This window comes from Aythya marila, assembly GCF_965140915.1.
Source record: "Aythya marila genome assembly, chromosome: 12".
In the NCBI taxonomy this organism is placed as follows: Eukaryota; Metazoa; Chordata; class Aves; order Anseriformes; family Anatidae; genus Aythya; species Aythya marila.
In genome coordinates, this window is record NC_139053.1 from 20,731,958 (window position 1) to 20,744,808 (window position 12,851).

Here is a 12,851-nt window from a genome sequence, read left to right on the forward strand (position 1 = left end):
GTCCGTGGGGAGCCTGCTCCCCCCCCTGCTCCCCCCCTGCCCCCGTGGGCAGGCACCGCACCCCGTCCCCGCGGCGGGCCGGGGCAAAGCAGGTTGCTAAAAAATGGTGCCGTTGTGTCGTGAGCAAGCCGTGTATAATAAAAATATTATTTGAGCAAATGAGTCAGGAAGCGTCTGGGCTGCTGGCCCGGCTCGGGGCAGCCAAATTTTTCTGGCCCCGTGCGGCAGAGCTGGGTGTTTCGGTCCCGCTGGCTCCTGCGGGGCATGGCTGTGCTTGAGCAGGAGCCCTGCCTGCCCGCGGCAGTGAGGGTCCCGCTGTGCTCCTGCTGCCCCCAGGGACGTGGCTCTGGGGTCGGGGGCTGTGGGAGGTGTGCGAGCAGCCCCTGCAGCCCCAAACCCCACTGTAGCCGGTTTTTGGGTGCTTTGGGGCAGCCCCCTGTGCCAGGCATGCTTGGTGATGTGTGGGGCTGTGGACAGGGATGCGCCCGGGGTTTTCTTTTGCTGCTTATCGTGGTTTTCCAGGTAGGAAGAAGAGTGATTCTGAAGGGTGCTGCCTGGGCCGGGGTTTCGGGCACCTCGGCACGTAGCTGCCAGCCTGCTCTGTGCCCCAGGTGCCCGCTGGTGCTGCCCAGCAGGACCCTTCCTGCCCCGTGCTTTGCACCAAACCACTCAGATCCTCGGCTTTCCTCCCCTGCAGCCCCAGCTCTGGAGGTGTGAGCGCTGTGGCCTGGGCTGCCCCACAGCAGGGCCCCGGGGAGGCTGCGGCCCCTCGCGGGGGGCTGGGGGCCCGGCTCTGCCACCGGCGGCTCCAGGAGCAGGCAGTGGCGCTGTGTGGCTGTCCCCTGATGGCCCTGCGGGGTGTGGGTAGGTGTGGGACCAACGCTGCAGTGCTCAGGGGATGACTGCCCCTGGGGGGAGCGGGCACAGTGTCCTTTGGGGTGTGGGGAGGGCCTGGCCCCGCTGGGGGACCAGAGGTGCTGTCCCGGGGGGCAGCCGGGCGGTGACTGCCGGGTCTTTTCTCTGTCCCCTCGTCTCCCCCAGTGGAGAACAGGCAGCTGACCCTGAACCTGCAGACGGAGAACAAAGGCAGCGTTGTCTCCGGCGGAGAGCTGACGATTTTCCTGGACGGGCCCGCTGTTGATCTGGGCAGCCTGCCTAATGGCAGCGCCGTGACGGAGGGTGAGTGCCGCCCAGCTCCGCGTGCGCGCGGCGGCTCCGTGCACGAGGCGCTGAGCCCCGGGAGGGACAGGAGCGGGGCCCCCAGCACCACCGAGCAAATTCTGGGGTGCCAGCAGCTCCTCCTCCCCCAGGTAAGGCCCCGGTGCTGCCCAGCCCCGCTCCCGTGGGGGTGGACGTGTGGCAGGACGGGAGCGGGGGCCTCGATGGCATCACGCCTGCCTCCCTTGGTGTGAGGGGGGGCCCTCTGCCAGGCACCCAAGTGGCTCAGCCCCTTCCAGAGCTTGCCCTTTGCTGGGCAGACAGCTGCTGGATTTGCCAAACTGCTCCGAAAAGGGCTCCCGTGCAGGGACAGCCGTCTGTCTGCTTGGGGCTTCCCAGGGAGCGAGCAGAGAAGCGTTCGGCCCATTCCGGGCAGCGTTTGTTGCGCTGTGCTCCCTCTGCTCCTTCCCTTCCTTGCTGGGAGACCAGGCTGTGAAATGTGGGAGCCGTGCACGAGGCTCCTGTGGTGCTGGCAGCTCAGCTCAGCCCCATGCTGGCCTCCCCCAGCGCCGTGCTCGGGGCCGGGGGTGCTGTGTGGGACGGGCAGTGCCTCTGTGCGGTGGTGGCTGAGGAGAGCTCTTGTGGAGAGAGCCGTGGGGGAGCAGCCAGCCCCCAGGGGTGCTGCTCTGCTCGCTCACCACTTGGGAAATGCGTGCTGGGAGGTGTAAAGGTGCTGTGCAGGCACCTGTGGTGGGCTGCTGTCCTGGGCGGGGGTCTATAGGGCAGCGGTGTCCCCACGGCAGAGCTGGCAGCGTCCTGCAGTGTAGCATGCTGGCTGCTCTGTCCTGTAGTAAATTGTGCTTTTGGGTCTCCTTTCTGGTGGGAAGGAAGGGAGGGAGGAGGGTAGAACTAGGGGGTGCTGTGATTGTTTCCTTCACCCCCTTCTCCTTCAACCTTTCAGGGTCCCAGGTGCCCGGACGGGACCCCAGCAGCATGGCTGCGGCCACGGAGAGCAGACAGCAGCCCCCTGCTACAAACTGCTTTGGGAGCAGATCGAGGTGAGGGCCCTTTGCTGCCAGCAGGAGTGGCACAGCGGGGCTGTGCGGGCAGGGCTGCGGGCACCGGGGTGAACCGGGGGGGGCCCAGCCTTGCTGTGCACCCCCAGACGGCTGCCGGGGGCGGCGGGGAGCAGCACACCTCAGGCTGGGGAGCACGATGCTGTGCTGGTGGGCACAGGGGATGCTTCGGAAGGTCCACGGAGAGCAGGAGAAGCAAAGCGAGCAGGGCTGCGGGGAAATAGCAGCCGCTTCCAAGGGAAATGAGACGCTCGGGCAGCGGGCCATCCTGCGCCTGGCACGCAGCCCTTCGCTGCCTCCTCGCTGGGCTGGAGCGGCTCGGAGCTGCTCCTTTTGGAGCTGTGGTTATTGAGAGACGTGTCACGCTGTCAACATGGAGTTGAATTTAACACCTATTTATATTTCCAGAGCGTGGCAGTGGCCCAGCAGCCCCTACAGATGTCCTGTTAGGAGCGTGCCTGCAGCAGGGGAGCCTGCAGCCTGCCCGAGCGCAGGCTCCGAGTGCCCCGCGGGCGCCAGGTGCAGGAGCAGCCTCAGCTGCACGCCCCACGCCTTGAGCCCTTCTGCTCCTCCTGCATCTGCCGGGCACGGACAGGAGAGGAGTGAACAGAAGTGTTTTTAGCTCTGAGAAGTTACCTGGTCCTTCAGTACCGTGGGTTTGAGTGGGGGCAGATTGCTGAAGGCAGCCTGGGCCCTTCTGCTGTAGCTGCCCCTGGTCCCTGCTGTGGGCTCTGACCCTTCCCACAGGCAGGATGCTGCTCGCTGTCCTGCCAGGAGCTGGTCCTGCAGCCACGTGGCAGCTATCCGGAGGGCCAGAGATCCCTAAGAAAGCCCCTAAAGAAAGCCCCAGGTCGTGCTGCTCAGCCTGGTCTGGCCTTCAGAGCCTCCCAGCTCTGGTCGCTCCCAACCACGACAAACCCCGCGGCTGCTCTGGTGCAGGAGGCGTCCGTGCTGGTTTTTGACTCAGCCTGGACTCACCTGAGGTTGGGGCTGTTCCGGACCCAGCCCCCAGCTGGCTGTGGCACTGGGGGCGAAGCGTGGCTGTTTGTACCCAGCGCGGAGGCAGCTGCCCTCTCCGGAGGGTCCCTTTGCGCTCGGGAGCGCCGTTTGATGTTTGCTGTGTTTATATGCAGAGCTGAGTTTATTTTCATGGGCCTGGTGATGGATGCTGGCACGCTGGCTCGCAGGCAGGATGGAAAGAAAAGGGTCATTCTTCGCTCCTCAGCTCTTTCCACACTGTCCCCTCGAGGGAAACTGCTTGATCAGGGCTTCTCTTTCTTCTCCTGAACAAATGTCATCTTGGGAGTTGCTGCTAATCTTGGTGGCGGGGTGTGAAATTCCACAGCCCTCCGCGCAGAGAGCAAACACAGCCCCGAGGTCCCTGGCTGAGCGCTGGTGCCGTGGGTGCCCCGCTCGCTGCCACAATCCCCGTTTGTTCGCTGGTGGCCACAGGGGGCTCTTGTACAGCGCGGAGCGACGCGGCCGGGTGTGTGCTGTGGGGAGGCTCGGGCTGCTGAGCCATGTCAGGGGCTGCGATCTGGCTGTGGCCTGAGAAACGTGGCTGTCACTTGTCACCAGCCTGTGCAAACCCAGCCAGCTGGCTGCATCGGGATGGGCACCTCCAAACCTCCCGGCTCAGCCAGCACTGGGCACGAGCATCCCCGAGGGCGGGCAGCAGGAGCACCTCTGCCTCGCTCAGCCCATCTCCACCGCGAGCACTGAGCAGGGTGTAGGGCCACGGGGACAAACACTACACGAATTTGGGGTTTCAGAGCTGAGCACCGTGCTGCTGGTCCGGCCCAGCAAGGCGGAGGGGGCTCTGCCTTGGCAGAAAGGGGCAGCTGAGGGGCTGCTGGCACCCCGCTGACACCGCTGCCCTCCTCGGCATGGGGCAGTGGCCAAGGTGCCCCCCACCGGGGAGGGGGCTGCCCCTGCCCCCCACCTCCTCCCCGTTGGCACTGCTGCCGGAGCCCGTTCCCATCCGTGCCCTGCCTTGTTTTTTCCCCGCTCCTATTTTAAGAGCAGCGTGTTCCCAGTCCGGCCGCTGTCACGTGGCCCCGCTGGGTTTGTTTCCACGCGTCTATTAAAAGACAATGCCCAGATGGGAGCGCTCGTAGGAGGGCTGGGCCGGGTGGCAGGCGGGCTAATTCAGGCCTGGTAATGCCGTGCGGCCGGCTGGCAGCACGGACACATCCTGTTTGGGTTTCTAAAAACTCCCCAGGCAGCTCTGAGCTCATCTGCACCCAGAAGGGCAGGGACGGGACCATCCCCTGCCTCAGCACCGCTCCCCGCGGGGAGCTGGGTCCCAAAACCCAGGCTGGGTGCTGTGCCCCGGGGCTGCGAGCACCACGGCAGCAGTGCCCCAGGAGGGCAGCGAGGGGGTGGGAGAGCTCCTGGGAGAGGCGGCTGATCAGGGTGGCTTCAGCAGCACCGGCTGCTGGGCTCCCTGGCCCTTATCTGATCTATTTTCAACAGTCGTCTTCTCCTTTCCCAAGTCTCCTCCCGCTCCCAGCCCTTCCTCTGCCCGGTGTCATTGTGAGCCGCTCCCCGAGGAGCAGCCGGGAGGCACCGAGGGCTGGCTGGGGCTGGCGCGGGTGGCGTGAGCGATGCCGTGAGCGATGCCGTGCCCTGCCCCTGCCAAGCTGCCGTCCCCTCCCAGCTCGGCGCGGCCCTGGGCTGGGGACAGTTTGCAGGTTTTGCCCTTTTAAGGCAAGAAGTTGGCTGGGGCAAAGCGAGTCCTGAGCCCTGTGGTCCTCGCCCTCCGTGCTGCAGCCGCGAGCGCTCTGTGGAGCCGTGGCCCCGGCGCTGCCTCCTGTCCCCTGCCCTCGGCATGGGGGGAGGAAGGAAGCTCGTCGCCCCTTTGCCACCCTGAATTGGGGAGCAAGTGCTGAGAAATCCACCGTGGAGCTTTGCCTCAGCGCACCCCTTTCCTGGTGCCTGTGCTCGGTGTGATGCCCTGCTGATGGTTTTCCCCTTCCCCTTGCTGAGCATCCCTGTGCGAGGGGTCGGGGTCGGGGTCCTGCTGCGATGTTTCCCCCCCGCTGCCCTCCTCAGCTCTTTGCTCCCTGCTGGGCCAGAGCCCGCGGCCGTCCTGGCAGCACCCCCACCTGCGAGCCTTGTGGCTGCCCTCGAGCCGGTTTCACTGCCCTGATGCCCACTGCAGAAGGTGCTGCCGCGTGGTTGCTGCCGTGGGTGTGGAAGGAGCAGCCTGGGGGGGGCTGCACGGTGCTGCCAGCAGTGCCCGGGGCTCATCCTCAGCACATGGAGCACCTGCGGCGAGCAGCACCGAGGGCTGCTCCGAGATTTCTCCTCCGGGGGACCCTGACACGGCTGGGTGGGACGGCAGGAGCTCACCCCGTGTTTTTTCCCTGCAGGACACACCGGCACGCAGCTGCAGCAGCCCGGCAAGGCGCGGGGAGCGGGGAGCAAAGTCCCAGCACCAGGAGCCGGCACCGGCAGCCGGCCAAGAGCCAGGCGCCCGCCAGCACCATGAACGGCACCGCCAACGGCACGGGTGAGTGGGCTCGGGGGTCTCTGCTCCAGTCCTGTGGTTACAGGCGGGGGGTGCACAGAGCTGGGGGCTGCCTTAGTTGGGAGAAAATGGGTTTCTGCTGAGATAAAGGGTCTCGCAGTGCCCGGGAGCTTCCTCCCCGCAAAGGAGCTCTCGATTTCATTTTGGGAAGCCTGGCAGCTCCACCAAGCTCCCTGGTGGGACCTGGTCTGCCTGGAATAATTCCCGTGGCTCCTCTCTGGAGTCTCCCTGATGTGAAATGCCCGCATCCAGCAGTTTTAGAGGGGCCTGGAAGAGCCGTGGCACTAATGCCATGGTGAGAGCAGCCCCCACAGCTGGCTGGGCTTTTCTCTGCGTTGTGAGCTTTCAGCTGGATTTGCCCATCGGCCTGCAGAGAAAATAATTTTGAGCTCTTTACCCAGCAAAGTGGGGAAGAGCAGGGGAAGATCAAGCGGCAGAAACCCACCACTCAAAATTGTGCTGGTTGTGCCAGGGAGTATTTCAGGAAGAGTTTCTCTTGGCTTTTCTTGGGCTTGTCCACAAGGCTATAAACACCTCGTGAAGCAGGGACCGGGCCCGCTGAGCGTGTGGCGATGAGCCCTGAGCAATTCGTGGCCTTTTCTGCCCTGGTTCTGCTGGAGCTGCTCGAGCAGTGCCGGCTGGGGCTGGAGGAAGCCCCCTGGAAGCCCTGGGGCACTCTCCTGGCACGTGCTTGGGGTGGGCTCAGAGGAGGTCCGGGTGTCCCACGTGCTGGGCGAGCACAGCAGCGACGGTGCCGTAGGGCTGGAGGTGGGCAGCAGAAGTGACACAGGCTTTTCCTACGCCCCTACGCGGTGTTTTTATTTTTGTTTTTTTTTTCCAAAGAGCACCGTCCTTTCTTTTGCTTTTGTCAGAGACCTGGAAGGAAAAGCAGCGTGCTTTGTGTCGGGTAGAAGGAAATGTTTTGTTCAGCCGGGGAGGAGGATTTTTTTTTTTTTTTTTCCACTTCATTGGAAAAACCTGGAGCACTGTAATTTGAATTTTGCCAAAATCCATTTTGGGAGGGAGGTGGAGGAGTGGAGGGCTGGAGCGAAGTGTGACGTCTCAGCTGCCTCTTGCAGCCCGTGCTGCCCTCCCCGAGCTGCGGCTTGTCCCAGCCCTGCTGTCCTGGGGCTGCGGGCAGCGTTTTGTCCTGCAGGCACAGCTCTGCTCCTGGGCTTTGCTTGCCTCCAGCTGCATCTCCCTGCCCCGTGGCCTTACGGCTGTGCTGTCCTCGCTGCTGTGTCCCATCACCGGCTCTGCCCCGAGTGCTGCCAGCGAGGATTTGGTGCTTGGGGCTCCAGCAGCCTCGCTCTGCTCCCAGCTCCCTGCCTTCTGCCGGCGTTACCGTGCACGGCTGGGGAGCGACTGCAAGAGCTTCCCCATCACGTCTGCTGCTCCCGGCTGGAATTCCGTCTGAGAGTAAAAGGAAATCATTTTGTGGCATTTTCTCTGCCCTGTTCAGCCCCTGCCGTGTTCTCCCTGCAGTCCTTCCTTATCAGGTGGACTTTGGAGCAGTTTTTCCCCTGTTATGACCAGGCCTGAGATCAGTCCAACTTCACCGGGGTCATCCCGCAGGTCGATTAACATAAAATTGGCAGGAGGTGTCTGGAGCTTCTAAAATTCCCCCTTCCAAGGCTGGCTAGAAGTGAGCACCGGTCAGAGACCCCACCAGCAAGTCGTGGGGACTGATGGAAGCTGCTGCGAGCCTGCTGGCCTGGAAACCATCGCCCGTAGGTGCTGCCTGAGGGGCTCCCTTAGTGCCTGGTGCTGTGCAGCAGGACTGCAGTGCTGCAGGAGGGTGTCTGCTTCCCTCCAGCTGCAGAGCAGCAGCGTGCTGAGCAGCCTGCCCCTCCTGCAGAGTCCGTACCTCTCCAGCCTCCTGTTTGTGGGGTCTGCACTGTTGTCTGTCTGTGTCCCTTTTTTCTGTTATTTGGTGCTGTTTTGTTTTTAATTCTCTCGTTTTGCCACCAAAGCTGGGATGTCTTGTGGCAGAACTTATCCTCTTCTGTCCTGTCAGGTCTTGTGTTTTTGGCTAGCTTATACATACCATCAAACAAAACCTGTCGTTTTTTGGGTCTGCATTTTCCTCCTGATCAGTTTTCATTGTCATTCTGTCTCTTCCCCTTCCCTTCTCAAACGCTGAGTGTAATCCAGCAACGTTCAGCTCCTCGCAGTGCCTGGGGGCTGCCAGCAGCCCCTGAGCTCCTTGCTCCCTGCGCTCAGGTCCGCAGCAAGCAGCAGGGCAGGTGCTGAGCACAAACACGAAGCAGCATCTATCCGCTTTTGTCTCGAGACAAAAGGTGGGGAAGGGTTCAGGGGGATCAGAGCCCTGTGGTGGTGGCTGCGTGGGGCAGCTGCTGGTGGTGCTGAGCTCTCTGCTCTCTGCCCTTCCAGTGAACGGGGACGTGACGGGTGCTGCGGACGTGGAGGAGGAGAGGCCGGCTGCGGGAGCGACCACGACAGCTCCGGTGGCACCGAGCACGGCGGATGGCCCCGCGGCTCCTGCGCTGAGCAGCTCTGGGGAGCCCGAGGAGGCAGCGCCCGGCTCCGGCACCCCACAGACCCGGGCAGCGGTGCTGGCCCTGGATGCTCTGCCCCCGGGGTAAGCAGCTCTGCGTCCTGCTGTGCTCCTGAGGGTGGCCTTCTCGTGGCCGAGAGCCTCAGGGGGGGCTCGGGAGGGAGGCGCAGCCCTGGAGGGTGGTAGGTGGGTGAGCAAGCGGGGGCACTGCTCTGTGCTGGAGGAGGAGGGTGTGGGATGGGGCTGTGCTGCACCACGGGGTTTGGGGGAGGACAGGCAGGGGAAGGCATCTCCACACAGAGCAGGAGCAGGGCGTGCTGCCAGGGGAGGCAGAAGCATCCCGTGCACGTGCAGGAGGATCTGCTGGCTGCCAGGCAGCGAGGAGAAAATGCGTGAGAGAATGAGAGTGGATTTCCAGGGAGCTCCACGGGAAAGGTGTGAACATCAGAGAAGGAAGCACTACACCAACAGCACTGCGTGAGCACCTTGCAGGCAATGGCTGCAGTTGCAGGGAGGTGGGCAGGATCCTCCCACAGCCTGTCTGTCTCCTGGTTTCAAGGTGGCACAACCAAACAGCCCCAAATACGTCAGGAAAGTCGTGGGCTCTCCTGGTGTCACCAGGAAGCAGGGAGAGAATTGTCACTAGGTGCGGCCCCGGGGTGTTCTCAGGTGGTGATAGTGAGAAACGAGAGCCTCAAAGCCCTCTGCGTGGTGGAAGGTGCAGCCAAGTGCTGTGGGGACACCCGGGATGAGTTTCCCCTCTGCTCTGCGTCCTCCTGGGCACGGGGAAGGAGCCGGGAGCGGAGCTGGGCTGGCTGAGCAGGGCTGCGGGCAGCCGGGGGCGAGGCTGAGCCCCCCGCCCCGCGTTTCAGACACCTTCCAGTGCAAGGGGAGAGCCGTGGAGGGGGGCTGAGAACGGCTTGTGTTTCGTATGAAGGGAGCTGTTTATTTTCCTTTGGCTAAGCCAATGCCTGGAAGGTCAGGGCCTCGCTGGTGTGTCAGTCACAGGTAATTAGGGTTAACGGCTCAGTGTGCCTTTATGCGGGGTGTGTGAGGGTTACTGTTCTCGGGCCTGGGCGCTTCCTGTTTCCAGGCAGCTGGAAAAGTCCAGTGCTCTGAAAAGGTCTTTATTCCAGCTCGTGCCCCTCTCTGCGCCTACCAGACAGGCGGGAGGGCTCCTTCTCCCTGCCTCTGCCTGCCCGAGGTGGATGGAGGCTGCCTTTGGCACCTCCAGTTTCCCTCCCTGCCTCTCCTGCCCGTAGGATCTGTATCGGGGAAGGGAGCAGCAGCATCTCATGTGCTGTCCCAGTTCCGTGCTCGTGCCGGGCTGCCTGGTGGCTGCTGACCCGCTCCGTCGGGTGGTGGCCGAGCAGCGAGGTGTGAGAGGGGATGGGGGCAGAGAGCTGGCTCCAGCCGCCTTCCCCTGCCACGAGCCTTCCCCTGAGAGCAGCCGGAGTCTGCCCTGGCTGAACAGAGCTAAACAGAGCAGGGCAGTGGCTGGGGACGTGTGGCTGAGCTGCTGGGCATCCCCTGGGCCTGATCTGGAGACGCCGCTCCGGGGCTGGCTCAGCAGCAGGGTGTTGCTGTGCTTTGGGGCCCGGTGTGGGACGTGGGGATGGGGCTGGCTGAGGGCAGGCAGCAGTGCCTCAGGCAGGAGGGATGCAGACAGATGCAGACACAGCCAGGCTGCTGCAGCGCCGTGCGGGACAGCCCCTCGCTGGCCCAGCTCCTGCACCCTGGGAGCAGCCGCTCGGGTCCCCTGCAGAGCCGCCTCCTGCTCCGCTGCGGGGGAGCTGTCGTGTCGCTCTCCCCTCTGAGAAGCCTCCAGGAACCTGTGCTTTCTGCAGACTCGTTCTCTGAGCGTCTCCTTCTGTCTGTGGGAGCAGGGGGAGCATGTGTGCTCTGCTGCTGGAGGGGCAGGAGCAGCTCCCAAGCTCCCAGCCCTGCGTTTGGGGTCGCCGTGTGCCCGGCAGCCCGGCACGGCTGGGTTCACGCGGGGATTCAGAGCTATTTGTTGTGCTCAGAGCTGCCTCTGAGCGTCTGCACCAGGTGTGGTGGGCACAGAGGCATCTCACAGACAACTGGGAGTCTGTTTTGGGGGCCGGAGGATGCTGGACAGTGTCCTGAATAATTCCAGCCCCAGCGGTGCCCGGAGCCCTCCTCACCCCCTCCCGGCTGCTGCAGCGCGCATTTCCCTGCAGGTCTGGGGAGCGTCTGTGATGCCAGAGTGTCTTGAAGCCTCCAGCACGGGGTCCTGGCTGTCCCATGGGGTCCCTGAGCTGGCCGATAGCGACAGGGGCCGGGAGAGCTGCTGGCTCCTGCATCTGGTTCCTATCAGCGACGATGCTGCGCGGGGACAGGCGGCCGCTGCCGCGCTGTGTACACAGCCCCGTCTCGCGCGCACAAAGGGGCGCATTATGCTGCCTGGCAGAAGGCACGGGGCTGTGGTTTCTTACATAAGGAGGGCGTTTTGTTTGGACTGCAGGGTTGCCTCGGCCCTGCTGCTTCGCACCAGCCGTGGCTCCCCGCGTGCGTCGCTCGCCTCTCCCGCAGCGCTGCCGGCACGCCACGCGCGTCCTGCTGGTGGTGGCCGTGTGCTGGGGTGAGAGCTCGCCCCGCTGGGCTCTGCTAACCCGCCTGGTAGGGGGTGTGTGGGTTGCTCGGAGAGGCCGAGGCTCGTGGGGAGCTGGCGAGGTGCCCTGGCAGCCGCGGGCTGTCCTTAGTGCCCCGTGTCCGGGCTCCTTCTGTCAGCGGTGGTGGCAGCGGGCGCAGCGTGCTGCCTGCGGTACTGCTGGTGGCAGTGAAACACCAGGTTGCAGGGCAGAGCAGCACGTGGCAGATTTACCTTCCAGAGCTCCAAGGAGTGCGTGAGCTTGTGGGCTGTTCACAGCAGTGTGACACAGGGATTGTGGCCACCCGTTGCTGCCACCACCAGCAGCAATCCTCGGTCCTGCACAGCTCTCTGCAGTCATGGGGGCGCCCAGAGCGGGATCTGCGAGGGCTCCAGACTCCCCCTGCCTCGGAGGAGCCCTCGTGGTGCCATTTCTCATCTCCATAGCCCAGAATTAGCACCTGGGGGCTTGAGCCACTTGTCATGAGGGACTTCCAAGTCCTCAGAGCCCACTCTTTTGGGGAAGCCCGCAGGGAGGCAGCCAGCGGTCCGGGTATGTGGGGCAGTCTCTGCCCGCTGACCTGGGGGCTGTTCAGGTCCTCAGCTGGGGTTGGAAATGCTGCTGAGACCCCGGGTGGCCACAGCAGCGCACGGTGACAGCTCCCTTGGTGTGAATCTGACCCTGGGGGGCTCGAGGGTGGGCAGGGGCAGTGTGGGGCCTGGCGCTGGGTGTTGGTGCCTGCAGCATCGCTGGCACGAGCGCCGGGCGCCAGCCGCGTTCCTTCAGCTGCCGTCAGGGAGTTGCAACAGAAGCTAGTAAGCTGCTACGTTAATTTCCTGGGGCTTTTGTGATGATTAATTGAGACTGAAGGCTGCCTGGGAGGGAGAGCCGGGGCAGCGGGAGCGTGGCAGCAGAGCCCTTGATCTGTCAGCAGCCGCGCGCTCGCCCTGTGCCGCGGAGGGGAGGATGAAGCGCGGCGCTCTGTGGAGGCTCCGCGTTTGCCAGGGCGCAAACTTGGATGAATGAATGGAGGCAAAGAGGGGGTTTGGTGTCGCTGTGTGCCACCAGGCCTCCCCATCGCGCCCGCTCCCCCGAGGGGCTGCCTCCCAGCCCAGCGCCGGGTGGGTGCGGTGCTCCTGAGAGGGGTCTGTCAGCAGCCAGCAGCACGGCTGCCAGGAAAACTCCCAGCCCCAACTCAAAGGCTCCCCTTTACAGAGGCATTAAGGGAAGCTAAACAAAAACTACATCAGAAACTCGCGGGGCATGAAGCTGAGCCTGAGTGAAATCTTACACCGACCCCCCTCCTTTCTGTGGGATCAGGAAATTATGTCCCGAGTTCGGCCGGTTCTCAGCACGCAGGTTTTGTGCAGCAGGCCCAGTAACTGCTGCCCATAGCTGCTGTCGGGCTTGGTTTTAAATAAAGCCTAAACGCTGCGGCTGAGCAATGCTCGGGGGGTTACTGAGCCCCCAGCCGCAGCTCTCGGGGTGTCCTTGCTCAGAAGGTGTCTGGGAATTGCTCGCTGCTCCGTGGGGCAGGCTGCTGGGCGCAGGGCAGCACGCAGGGAGGCCGCTGGGGCTGGGTTTGAGGTGTAGAAGCAGAAGATGCTCCACGTCCCCTCCTGCTGGAGCCACGCACGGTGTGGTCCGACACCAGGGGACCGCCAGCTTTGGTGGCTGCACCTCATGGGGTTGGGTGCCGGTGCCAGCCCTTACAGACTGTCCCGTAATTGTCTTTTCCAGGTGGGAGCAGCGGGAGCTGCCGAACGGCAGGGTGTACTACGTGGACCACAACAACAAGACCACCACCTGGGAACGACCGCTCCCGCCGGGGTAAGGGGCCGTGGGCAGGCAGTGCCTCGTGCTGCCCACCTTCGTGGAGTCTGTGCGAGGCAGGGGAGGTGGGAGGGAGGTTTCCTCAGTCCTGAAAGGAAACGGGCTGAGATGCAGGAGTGTTC

General features: G+C 63.8%; 1 protein-coding gene across 3 annotated transcripts in view; it reads left to right on the forward strand.

Moving 5' to 3' along the window:
- WWP2 (WW domain containing E3 ubiquitin protein ligase 2) overlaps positions 1 to 12,851 on the forward strand; it is a 32,187-nt gene that overhangs the window by 5,433 nt on the left and 13,903 nt on the right. For all 3 annotated transcript variants that reach the window (XM_082769763.1, XM_082769764.1, XM_082769765.1), the window contains exons 5-9: positions 1,042 to 1,179; positions 2,120 to 2,216; positions 5,609 to 5,748; positions 8,161 to 8,368; positions 12,637 to 12,726. In XM_082769763.1, coding sequence (XP_082625889.1) covers positions 1,042 to 1,179; positions 2,120 to 2,216; positions 5,609 to 5,748; positions 8,161 to 8,368; positions 12,637 to 12,726 — 673 coding nt within the window. The remainder of the gene's footprint in view (positions 1 to 1,041; positions 1,180 to 2,119; positions 2,217 to 5,608; positions 5,749 to 8,160; positions 8,369 to 12,636; positions 12,727 to 12,851) is intronic.